Below are 12,793 nucleotides of genomic sequence, written 5' to 3'. Positions count from 1 at the left end.
GAGTATCATGGGTAAAAACCCAAATCTCTGCTACTGAATGTATTTTCATTATTTTAAAATATTAATTTCTTTTTCTTTAACTGGCTGACTTTTTCCTGTTTTTAATTTAGCCCAACCTCAGCGCTTGCCTCAGCTTCAGACTTCAGCACAGGTGCCGAGTGATGAGGAAATAGGCAAGATAAAGAATGGCCACACAGGTCTGAGCAATGGAAATGGAATTCACCATGGGGCCAAACACGGATCTGCAGATAATCGCAAACTTTCAGCACCTGTTTCTCAAAAAATGCATAGAAAAATTCAGTCCAGCTTGTCTGTAAACAGCGATATCAGTAAGAAGAGCAAAGTAAATGCTGTCTTTTCCCAAAAGACAGGCTCTTCACCAGAAGGTAAGTTTGAGATATATGTAGATTTTATTTGACCAGATGTAAAATAATATTTCCTGGTAATTATTTGATCAAGCAAATATAATTGAAGAATCTTGCTTATCCTTCAGACAAACAGGAATTTTGGTAAAATGCAGATTAACTTCCCCAAAGGAAAGCACAAGATAGAAAAGGAAGCAGTGGCAGCTGACATCCTGCTTTTAGATAATCGTCTTCTAGAGTGAATAGTCATTACTTTAAATATAACTGCTATACTTCTTTTTTTAATGCCACATTTAAAAATATAAATACAACATTTTGATGGCATACATGAGTGTATGTGTGTATTTTTATCTCTCCCTGATGCAATATGTTATTCTATAGTTCAGAGATAAGATTACCTGCTTGTATTTTTGTCTTGCAAATCAGTTCTTAAATAGACAAAGCTAAAATGAGAGAAAGATTAGGTAACTTTCATGCTCTTGCCAGGGAATGGGCCAGGTGATTTCTGTTGCTTGACTGACCAGCATCTTCCAGCCGCCATGTTGGTCAGCACCTCAACCATCTTCACTCCCATCCCATTCCAGCCTCACTGTGGTCTGGTCTTCAGCTTCTCCTTTGGAGGCACCTGGCTGTGTTCTCTGTCCCCCGAGGAACTAGTTATTACCTCTTCAGTTCTATCTCATCCTGCCCTTGGCTGGGTTAAAAACAGGTTAAATACTATGAACCTGAGAAAGTTTTTCTTTATTAAACAAATTGCACATAGTGGCAATTAAAACAGACTCCCTTTATATGATTCATTGTATTACATTTAAAAAATAAAAATCTCCTCCCGTATTTAAGGATCTGAATTTCTTTCCATGTATCCATGGTCCTCTGGTTTTCCTCCTTTCCCCTTTTAGCAGTTATTGGATGTCTAAAGTCCTGAATCTGTTATATGTATCTGATATACATATATTTCTCCTTATTCCCTTTTCCTTTCTATTTTGCTATGAAATCTTAAGTAAGAGAAATTCTGTGAAATGCCTCTGTGAAGTTGGTCATGCTTATTCATAGAGACAAATTGAGTTGTAAATAGGAAATTGTATTGAGAATTACCAGTAATGAGTGGGAGAAAGGATATTACATTTTGGCTACAGGTGTCTCAAACTCAACTGAGATAAAGTGTTAGGTTGATCAAATGATATGATAATAAATGGTCTGCATAGTTCCAGGTCAGTGACACTACTTTCCAAACTAATTAGATTGAAAGGGACTTGATTGACACTTTAAAATGAGTTTGACATGTAAGCTGCATGGTCATCTCTGAAGCATAGGTAGGCTGTTAACTAAACTGGCTCTCCAAGGAGTTGGGAAGGCAATGCAATTTTCTTTAGAGGATCTTTGCTTCTAGGTGATCGGGTGAAATAATTGAATGCAATTGAAATCTACTTGTTTTGTACATTTGAATGTACTTATTACGTCCCTAACCTCTTATTTTGCATTTGATATTTACTTATTTTTGTATTAAAGAATGGTAACATTTGCATATCAATCCTAACTTGAAATAGCTTATGGATTGTTTATAAAATTTTTTATTATTGCTTGCCTTTAATACCATGTCTGAATTTATTTGTAATGTAGCAATGCAGCTTCATAAGTAACATATGAAGGAGGAAGAAAATCATCAGCATATGAATGAGATATAGTTTTACTCTTCCTCTCTCTCCCTTCTCCTTCCTTCTCCCTCTTCCCTCCCTCTTTTTCTTTTTCTTTCTCTTCTCTCATGCTCACATTCACACTTATGGCCTACCACAGAGCTCTGGATAAGGGAAGTCTCTTGTAATCTGTGTAATCTGCTTTTATCACAAAATATGTTTCAGATTGGATTGGGGAAAAGAGGAACATAAAATACAAATTTAAATGTATAAATATATTTTGCAAAGTCTTATCCATATCTTCATTGTAAGATCATAGAATTTAGACAAGTGTAGGTTTGTTTTATTGCGATTGCTTGAGTCTAGATTAAAATTCCATTATCCATATTTTTCTCAAAGTTCGATGGCTTCATGATTTGTCACTATTTAAGGTTGTGCCCTAAAATTTTGTGTTTCTTCTGACTGTCAGTTTTGAAGTTATGTTTATTCTCTGGCAATGTGCTGTAATAAAAACCAAAACCAAACCAAAACAAAAAATCCACAGAAGTGGTAGATGGCAAATTAAAAGGAAAAACATTCTCAATTCTGCCACCAGCTTGCTGGGGTACTTGAGTTTCTATGGGCCTGCTTTTTCTGTGAAATGAAGGGTTTGGATTAGATAATTTTAAAAATTAAGTTTGGTTCCAAGATTCTATGAGTCTCTTTTTACAGCACTTGCTTTACTCTCAGGATAGATCTCTTGCTATATAGAATATGTGATCTCTTGTTGAGGAAACACCTAAAACCTGATGTGCAGAGTGGGGCAGTGGCAGAAACAGTTGTGGTGAACAGAAATAGCACCTGAATTTCAGGAGGCACATATGTCAGAACAGTAGGCCTTGAATAGGCGGCATGATTTATTGTGCAAATAATAGTGGATGGAAATTATTTTTTATAAACCAATAAGAATGGGGAGATTTAGTGGCTAGGTACCTTAGTCTATTTGTGCTGCTGTAACAAAATACCTGAGACTAAAGGTTGGTCAGGTTGGCTCATACCTGTAGTCCCAGCACTTTGAAAGGGCCATTGCGGAGGATTGTATGAGACCAGGAGTTCAAGACCAGCCTGGCTACATAGAAAGATCTCATCTCTACAAAAAAGAAAAAAAATCTAGCTTGGCACAGTGGCATGCACCTGTGGTCTTAAATACTCAGGAGACTGAGGTGAGAGGATCATTTGAGCCCAGGAGTTTGAGATTACAGTGAACTGTGATTGTGCCACTATATTCCAGCCTGGGTGACAGAGTGAGACCCCGTCTCTAAAATAAATAAATAATAAATAAATAAATAAAACACCTGAGACTGGGTATTTGATAAAGATCAGAAGTTTATTTTCTCTCAGTTCTGGAGGCTGGGAAGAGCAAAATCAAGGTGCTGGCAGGTTAGGTTTTCTGGTGATGACCATTCTCTGCTTCTAAGATGATGCCTTGTTGCTGCATCCTTGGAAAGGGAGGAGCACTGTGTTCTCACATGGCAGAAAGCAGAAAAGGGCAAGAGAACAAAAACTGCATGAAGCCTCTTTATAATGGCTTTAATCTCATTATGAGGGAGAAGCCCCCATGGCCAAATCACCTCTTAAAGGATTGACCTGTTAATACCATCACATTGGCCATGACGTTTCAACATCTGGGTTTTGGAGAGGTGACATTCAAACCATAGCACAAGGCTTTTCTCATTTTTATGGCTGTTCTGCTTCACATTTTTGTTAAATGGTCGTCTTCTATGCCTGTTCTTCCAAGGGCAAATGAGCAAACAAGTAGCAAAATAATATTAACTGAAATTCTCAAAGCAGCTAATCATGCGCACTTTGACAATGTTTTGTTTGTCTGGGTACATGGTGCTTGTGGTTGTAATTTTTGTACTGCATACAAATTGTATCAACTGGAATAACTTTTTTTTGGTTCAGATAATGGAATAAAATATTTACAAATTTTCTAGTGTTTGATTGAGAACACTAAGGGCTTATTTTCTAACCAGGATAGCAAAAACACTGCTAAGACATGATCCATTGCTTATACAGAGGTAAGGTTTGAACCAGCCATAATTGAGTCTGTGGGGGGTTGGCAAGATGTTTTAACATGTCTTTAACTGTGAATGTCCTAAAGCCTGAGAACAAAGAAAGCTGCACTTCATCAGGTCCTTTTTTTTTTTTTTTTTTTTTGAGGCGATGTCTTACTCTGTTGCTCAGGCTGAAGTGCAATGGTGTGATCTCAGCTCACTGAAACCTCTGCCGCCCAGATTCAAGCGATTCTCCTGCCTCAGCCTCCTGAGTAGCTGGAATTATAGGCGCCCATCATCACGCCTAGCTACTTTTTTTGTATTTTTAGTAGAGATGGGATTTCGCCATGTTGGCCAGGCTGGTCTTGGACTCCTGACCTCAGGTGATCCACCCACCTCAGCATCCCCATCAGGTATTTTTTAAGTGATGTTAATTCATATTATTAGAGTGCCTTCTATATGCTACTTGCTTCTCTCACATGAACTCATTTAGTCCTCCCAACAACACTGCAATTCTATGGATTCTATGAAATTATCTAATTATAAATGAGGAAACTGAGGCACAGAGAAGTTAAAGGAAACCACCAAAGGCAACTGGAACATGGTAAAATTGAGACTCAAACTCAAAATTCTGGTTCCACAGTCCATGTTCCTAACCTCTGTGCTATTTTGTGTGACTAAAGTTACAGCTGTGGGCCAAGCAGGGATCTTCTTCTTAGTACACATTTGTCTCTTAAAGCTCTTCTTACCACAGTTTTAAAAACAACTCTCACACCTGTGCTGTCTGTTTTCCTTTTCCTACTAGACTGTGAATTCCTGAAAAGGCTGGATTGAATCTGAGTCAATTTTTTTTTTTTAATTGTACAGTGGTGCCCAGCATAAAAGCATCATAGAGTTTCTCATGAGTTAGTAAGTAATACAGTGCTCTATTCCAAATCATTTTATCCTACCCTTCCTTGAAACCAGCCCTGGAAAATAAAATGTTTGCTCATGGTCACAAAAAATAATGTTCTTTTAAAAAGTTCCATTTTTGCAATGGAGGAAAAAAATCCATGTGGGAAAAAAATTGCACATTTTATTTAAAGGTTATTAAATTTGTAGCTTTCTACTTGTTTTGTATAATTAAATATTTTCATACATACTTTAATTTTCTGATTGCATCACTCAGATGGAGAGTTTTAAGACTAAATGTTTAAGATTCTTGACCTTTGAAATAATTATAGTATAATTTAGTATCATATAATATTCAAATTGCCAAGGGTTTTCATTAGACTCAAAGTCACTTTTCTTATCACAGGAATGGTAAATCCTAATATGTTTTACATGTGCCGGTTACATCTATATAGTTTTGTAAAAATTAAGTTCCAGCGAAATACTTTTAAAGAGATTTTATACTTTTTAGGAATTTTTGATAGTTAATTTACACTCCATACTTGATATTCTACATTTAGTATGCATAGAGAAATACATATCCAGTCCCAGTATATCAATGAACCTAAATGCTGAACAGGACAGTGAAGAGCATTATGTGGATGGAAGTAACTATAGTCATCGCATTTTTAATGACATAGAAGCAGTGTGGTGTAGTAATTAGAGCACAGACTCTGAAACTAGCCTGATTGGGATCAAATATTGGCTTTGCTACTCACCAGTGATGTGTCTTTAGGCAGGTTACTTAGTCTCTTTTCGCATCAGTGTCTCATCTCTAAAATGGGGATATTATTAGTACCTACTTCATAGGATTGTTATGAAGAAGACTTGAATTGTTACTGCTTAGTGCTTAGAATACAGACCGGCTCAGATGAAGTGTTCAATATGTGTTAGCTGCTGTTATGATCATTAGTATTAAGGTTCATAGAGGGGTCAGGAATGTTAGCTTCTTGGAAAAGTCAGTGCCTGGCTGGGGACCTGAAAGACAAGACAAAGATAGTTTAGGGAGTTGAGAATAGAGGGAGGCATTCAAAGCCAAAGGATTTTGTTTTTCTCTTTCTTTTCTTTTCTTTGTGTGTGTGTGTGTGTGTGTGTGTGTGCGCGCGCACGCACGCACGCATGCTCCTCTTTTTGTTTGTTTGATAAGTAAGATTTGTTAGATAAGTAAACATGTGTTATGGGGGTTTGTTGTACAGATTATTCATCCCCCAGTTATTAAGCCTAGTGGCCACTGTTATTTTTTTCCAATCCTATCCCTCCTCTCACCACCCCCCTCTCTGAAAGTTCCCAGTGTGTGTTGCTCCCCTCTATGTAAATTCCTGAATTCATATGTTTTATGCAGAGAACCACAAACAGTTTGCTGTTGCTGAAAAGCTAAATTAGTAGAGAAGATACTAGATGAGTAGGAATGAACCATTCTATGGAGCCTGTGATGCCCCATTCTTCGGAAGCTATTAATATCACATAGATCTGTATGATTTATCTAAAGGACATCATATCCCATATATACTTGTTTGAAAAATTATATTTTCTTTTCTCTCTGTAATACAAAAATTCCATGGTTGGAATTATATAGAATCAGGGTGCTTTCTCACCTGTAGCCAATACTGCTATGTATTAACATGCCCTACCATCTGCACCCTGATTATCTTTGCAGTTTTTTTGGTACATTAATAATGAACTGTTATCAAAAAGGAAATTATTAATTGGTTTTAGAGGTGTTGAGCTTGGGATGCTAATGAGCTATACAGGAGACATTTGGACCTACGGAAGGACTGAAACCCGGTTTGTATTTTACAGGCTTTTTCTGCTTTATTTTTTTTTTAAACTATTTTGTGGTTTCTGAGGTCTATGACCTTTCTTTGTTTTCTTTTTAGGCTTCGCTTCTTTGTCTTTTTGGTGCATTTTCTCTTGCATTTATAGCAGAGCAGTTTTTCAGAATATACCAGAGGGATAGTGCATTCTCCCCACCGGTAGGAGTATAGCCAAGATTCTCTAGGAGACAGTCTGTGTAGAGTACACAGTGTTAAAAAGGGATTAGCCAGAATTGGGCAGGACAATTAGAAAAGCTCATAAAGTGATTTCCCCTCCTTCCTTGTGAATTACTGGTAAAATGGTAAAAATATCTTTCCTCGACCTCACTATTTCCCCTTCCTTTCACCGTTTGCAAACTCCAGGTCTAACTCCTTGCACTTAGAATTGTGCCTCCACTGTAATGCATAGACATGTCTGTACGCATGGTCAGGTGAAACTGCTGAATGCCTTTGTTTCTTCTCTCCCCTCAGCCTGGAATGGTCTCATAACTCTTTGTATTCTTGATCTCTACATATTTTTTTCAGAACTCCTCTTAGTCATAATCTCCTGATGCCCCATTTTGGGCGAATTGCCCCTTTTGTTTGGTCTCCACAGCATGCTTGGGGCACAAAATTGTACTGAAGTTGATCTATCAATCTTCCTTTCTGTATTAAAATGTAATCTCATTGAAAGCAAGATTCCATCTTACTTATCTTTTAATGTTTTGCATACAGCCTAGTTCCTGGCTTATACAAGTTCAGTAAAAAGTGAGTTAGGAGTGTCAACTGGAGAACTAGACTTTGTCTTTATCACTCCATAGACATTGTGGTTGAAAGGAGAGGAATGGCTGTAATCCTTAAGGGAGAGAATGTGAAGGAATAAAAGGAAGGGCAAATATTTGAGCTAAAAGAAATACAAAAAGAGACCCAGCAGAGGGAGGACTGTAACTCAGAGCTCCTACCTCCCAGCCCATCAAGTTTTCTCACTATTCCATATGGGTTTCAAACAACTATATATTCTTGAATCCTGAAGCTGTGAAAAGAAATTAGAAAGGTAAAATTGAAATTGAGTTGTTTGAGCCGGACTTCGTGGCTCACACCTGTGATCCCAGCACTTTGGGAGGCTGAGGCAGGTGGATCACCTGAGGTCAAGAGTTCGAGACCAGCTTGGCCAACATGGTAAGATCCTGTCTCTACTAAAAATACAAAATAATAATAATAATAAAAGGCAAAAGAAAAGAAATTGTGTTGTTTGCTGTTAGTTTCAACAGTATTGTAAAGTCATATTCATTTTTTCCCATAAAAAGCTTTTCCGTTTTGCCTGTAATTGTAGAAGTACTACAGTAGTATTTTAGTGGAAAGATAATAATAGGAGCTCATGATATGACCATAAAGTTATAATCAGAGCTTCCAGAAACAAATTTTCTGTGACTTTGGCAAGATATGTCACTGCATTCCTCAAAATATTTAATTTGCTTGGATGATGTTTTGTTTTGTTATGTTATGTTTTCTCAGGCACAGTGCCTTCCAGCCCATGTCACAATAATGGTGTGGGCGAAAGGTTTAGAATTCTCCTTTCCAATGCAATATTTGCTAGTTCTTTGGAAAACAGGACTTGAAGAAATGTCACTGCTCAGCCAACACATTAAATGGAAAAATAGTAATACAATGAGGAGTGTGTGTGTGGAGAGTAGGCATGATCAAAGTTGACTATATCAAAGTATAAATCATTCTGCACATACAAATCATTAATTTTTGTTTACTTGAAATATTTTAATTAGCTGTTTTTTTAAAAAAAAATCAAAGCAAGTATCCATCAGAAGTATTTATAAATAGTAAGTGTTTCTGTAGGGTCAAAAGTAAACATTTAAGTACCTTATCTTTAGAGTTTAGGAAAATAAGTTAACTATGTAGTTTGTTCTCATACCTATGTATTTAGTGAGGAGCAAAGAAAATATTTTCAAGGTTCTGAAAAATATATAACTTAATATTGAAACATAGAGATAACTCAAAATATTCCTCAAGCCCCAGAGCTCTTCTTTTGTAATAACCAACAATTTATCGGCCATCTTAAAGAAGAGCTAGAAGCTACCAGCTATGTATGGACTTCACCGTTGGTTTTTTGGGTTTGTAGACAAGCTATCTTAGGTCACTGCTCTAGCAAACTAAATTAGCTCAGCATTCACTCAGGAGATGGGTGGGGAGGAAATAAAACAATAGAGATACAGATAGATTGGCCAGGAAGCTTTGGGGTGTGGGATAGTTGGATGAGGAGACTATTTAGAAACCAGGCTTCAGAATAATGGAAAGAATTGAGTAAATCCTATGACTCTATTAATGCACCAAAGTTTTGTTTTGTTTTGTTTTGTTTTTTAGTACAGTGATGAAATGTTAAGTGATTTTTTTTAGGTCAAACATAATACGTAGGCCCAGCAGCCAGGCTGGAGATGAAAGTTTGTTTGTGAGAGATTCAACCCCTAGAGCTATGTTAAGTGCAGGCAATAGAGGAATTGAAGACTTGCTTTAGAGTTTCAGGATTAAATGAGGTCCAGAGCTAAATCTGGGTAGACTTGAAAGAGCAGTCAGGTATGTATCATTCTGAGCAGGACTGTCATTAACATTTTAGTTCAATTAGTTTGGAAATTGAATAGAAATTAGGAAATTAGGAGGAATAGCTGAATGTAGTTTGGAGATGATCATGAGTTGAGTTTTAGATCTGTTCAGTTGTGTATGATTATACATAATTCAAGAGGAGAATTCCAAAATGCACTTGAAAATATACAATTGGAGCTGGAGAGAAGGAGTTAGAGGCAAATATACTTATTTATATTTGTTCTCATAGAGGAGACATTTCACTATAAAGCTGGATGAGTTTTTTAAAGTAGAGATTTCAGAGAAAAGGTCAGATGGCTGAGAACTGAGTGACTCAGCAATCACTGGAGGCCAGCCAGTTTGGTGGGATGGGAGTGTGGGTTCAGCTTGTGTGCTTGGGAGGCAATCCCATGGAAAGTTCAGATTTTTCTCCAGAGGTAATATCAGATAGACAGTAAGACAGAGTAAGACCATACTGATAAGATAGCCTAGAGGAGAGGTCACAGTGCAAAGAGAAGAGGATGATTATCTGGCTGAGAGGAAATAAGAAATGTGAGAAGAGAGACAGACTGGAGAAAATGATATCATGTGGCAGGGAAAGAATGTTTTAAGAAGAGGAAGAGAACTATATCAAGGTGCACCAGATGACAGGTTCAGTAAGATGAGCACTGAACTATTTCTGTTGGTTGTCGACTCTTCTGGATGTTGTCACAATGTGGACATCATTTAGTGACCTTATTAAGAGTCATTTTCATGGAGAAGCCACAATGATGTGGGTTGTGGAATATGAAAACAGTTCTAGAAAGGCCAAAATTCAGGGCAGAAGTGCAAGTCCAGAAGGGTTGTTTGTTTGGTGTGTATTATTTTAAGATAGGAACGATTTCAGTATGTTTACATTCAGCTGGAAAAGATCCAGGAGAGAAGGAACATTTGAAGTTATGAGAAGGCAATAATGATACCTTCTTGACAAGCCAGCATATAGTGTCTTTAGACTATAGATCTATAGTTTAATACACTGAACTAAATGAATGCATTTACATTGTCAAAGCAAGAGAATTGAGCAACCAGAGAAGCATTTATCAAATTGTTACCCTCGATGGCTCTGCTCTGTAGGGGTTATGTGGTTGATTAATTTTAGAAGACTTCTGAGTAACCTCTATGGAATGATTCGGTATGAGGACATGTAACCTTTGGTGACTAAAAAGCCTTTCTCAAATCCCTACTCCTACCTCATTCCATGAGCATTCATCGAGTTTGAATGGAGGGGATGGATAGGGCCTTATGATTCTGAATTCCAAATCTCTCACTTTTGTGTTTTGGATCACAAATTGATGAAAATCAATAGCATCTTATACTTTATGTTCATAAGGCTCTTAATTGAATTTAGTCATAGCTTTTACACATAGTGTAGTATAAGAAGTAAAACAAACATAGCTAAGCAAACAGTTAAAGAGAAGAAAAGATAAGTAAAGAAACCACTGCAAAATCCGTACCAATGGGAAACAGTAGGTTAATTTTAAAATATATTTAAAGTAAATTTATGCTTTAGTATGCCCTACTCATCATTGAATTACTATCACAAACAAAGGCTTGAAAAGGTTAAAGCTTAATCTATAATAAAAAGGAGTTTTGATTAATTGTGATAATCTTTTACACAATGATTCTGATCATTTTTGATCATACGGGCTTCTTTGAGAATCTGACAAGAGTTATTATTTCCCCCTGCAAAGATTTAAAGACAGACAACAAGATCCTGTTAGCACTGTGTTATTCTTGAAGGTAACTGAAGAGATTGGATAATTTCAGATCTAAAATCAAACATCTCTAAGAACTGACCAGATTATGAGGTGCCTAATGAGCCATTGTAATGTTTTTAATTTTGAGGTAGGAAAACTGCATAAGACTACGAGCAGATGGCTGACACGATCTGACTTACCATTTTTAAACATCACTTTGCCTTTTGTGCTGAGAGTGGACTACAGGTACACGAGGTCCAAAAAAGGGAGACCTGCCATGACACTATTGCTGTGATTCACATGGGAGGTAATAGGATTGGATCGGGGTGACAGTGATGGAGGTGACGAGATGTTGCATTTGGGTGTATTTTGAAGGCAGAACAAGATTTGCTGAAGAATGAGATTTTGGTGTGAAAGACAGAGATTAAGGATGACTCCAAGTTTATGGGCCTGAGCAGTTGAAAGTATGGAGTAGCTATTAACTGAGATGAGAAGACTATAGGAAGCATGGGGTTTGGTTCATGGAGGAAGGTCATGTTTGGTTTTGAATACATTGAATTTGAGATACCCATTATCTGTAGAAGTGGTGATGTGGACAAGGTGTTTGGATAAAGGAGTCTGGAGTTCAAAGGAAAGGTCTGCAGCTTGAGATATGTTTTGTGAGTTTTCAAGGTGCAGAATGTACAGTGGATGAGACCACTGGCAACTGGGGTTCTCAACCCTGGCCTCTGGATATTTGGAGAAAAAGCGTTAGGGCAAAGGGAATAGGAAGTAAAATACAAATCAACAATTATGATTCATTTGCAATGGAGTAGATCCATGGTGTCAGCATCCTTTAGAAGCTCCCTATGTGATTCTAATTTGAATGCAGGATTAAGAACTCTTGTCCAGAAAATAGAAAAAGTGCAAAAGTACTCCAAAAACTGAGCCCTGGGCCATTGTGCAGACAGTATAAAACAAAGAGAAACTATAAAAAAAGTGAGAATGAGTAACTAGTAATGGAGCAGGGATAAAGAGGGGCAGCTTGGAAACTAAATGAAGGAAGTATTTTAAAACAAATGGAGTGATCATGTTTCAAAAGCAACTGAGAAATCCAGTAAGATGAATGAGAAGTGACCATTGAAATTGTCATGTAGAAGTCATTGGTGACCTTCATACTTTTGTTGTTGTGATGGGGATAGAGTCTGATTGAGATGGATTCCAGAGAAAATAAGAAAAGAAAAATTGAAAATTGCAAATCTGTATTACTCTATCAAGGAGTTTTCCAAAAGGGCAGTAAGTAAAAAGGCTGGGATATAAAAGTGAATTTTTTTAGAAATGGGGTGCATGGTTGAGTGCTATTGGTAATGAACTAGTAGAGGAGACACTGATGATGCAGGAGCATGATGTTTTTGAGAAGGTAAGAGGGGAGGAAATTCATTACAAAGTACCCTGTGGTGTTGTAGGGGAGTGTGTGTGTGTGTATGTGTGTGTTTTATCTCTCTCAGATTTTAAAGAAAGGGTCACCCAGGGCAGTGGCTCACATTTGTAATCCTGGCACTTTGGGGGGCCAAAGCGGGAGAATGGCTTGAGGTTAGGAATTCGAGACCAGTCTGGACCTCATTGAGGTTAGGAATTCGAGACCAGTCTGGACCTCATCTCTACAGGAAAAAAAAAAAAAGAAAATTATCCAGACATGGTGCTGCATGCCTGTGGTCCTAGCTGCTT

General features: G+C 37.3%; 1 protein-coding gene across 4 annotated transcripts in view; it reads left to right on the top strand.

Moving 5' to 3' along the window:
- Positions 1-12,793, top strand: part of MDFIC (MyoD family inhibitor domain containing) — a 93,748-nt gene that overhangs the window by 59,359 nt on the left and 21,596 nt on the right. For 3 of the 4 annotated variants that reach the window (XM_033191896.1, XM_033191895.1, XM_033191898.1), the window contains one exon: positions 111-386. In XM_033191896.1, the coding sequence (XP_033047787.1) occupies positions 111-386 (276 nt within the window). Of the gene's footprint in view, positions 1-110; positions 387-11,238; positions 11,333-12,793 lie in introns of all 4 variants that reach the window. The other variant, XM_033191897.1, reaches the window with a different exon arrangement.

The sequence above is a fragment of the Trachypithecus francoisi genome, unplaced genomic scaffold (assembly GCF_009764315.1).
Source record: "Trachypithecus francoisi isolate TF-2019V2 unplaced genomic scaffold, Tfra_2.0 Lachesis_group4, whole genome shotgun sequence".
NCBI classification, from domain to species: domain Eukaryota; kingdom Metazoa; phylum Chordata; class Mammalia; order Primates; family Cercopithecidae; genus Trachypithecus; species Trachypithecus francoisi.
This window is presented reverse-complemented; position numbering and strand designations above follow the sequence as displayed.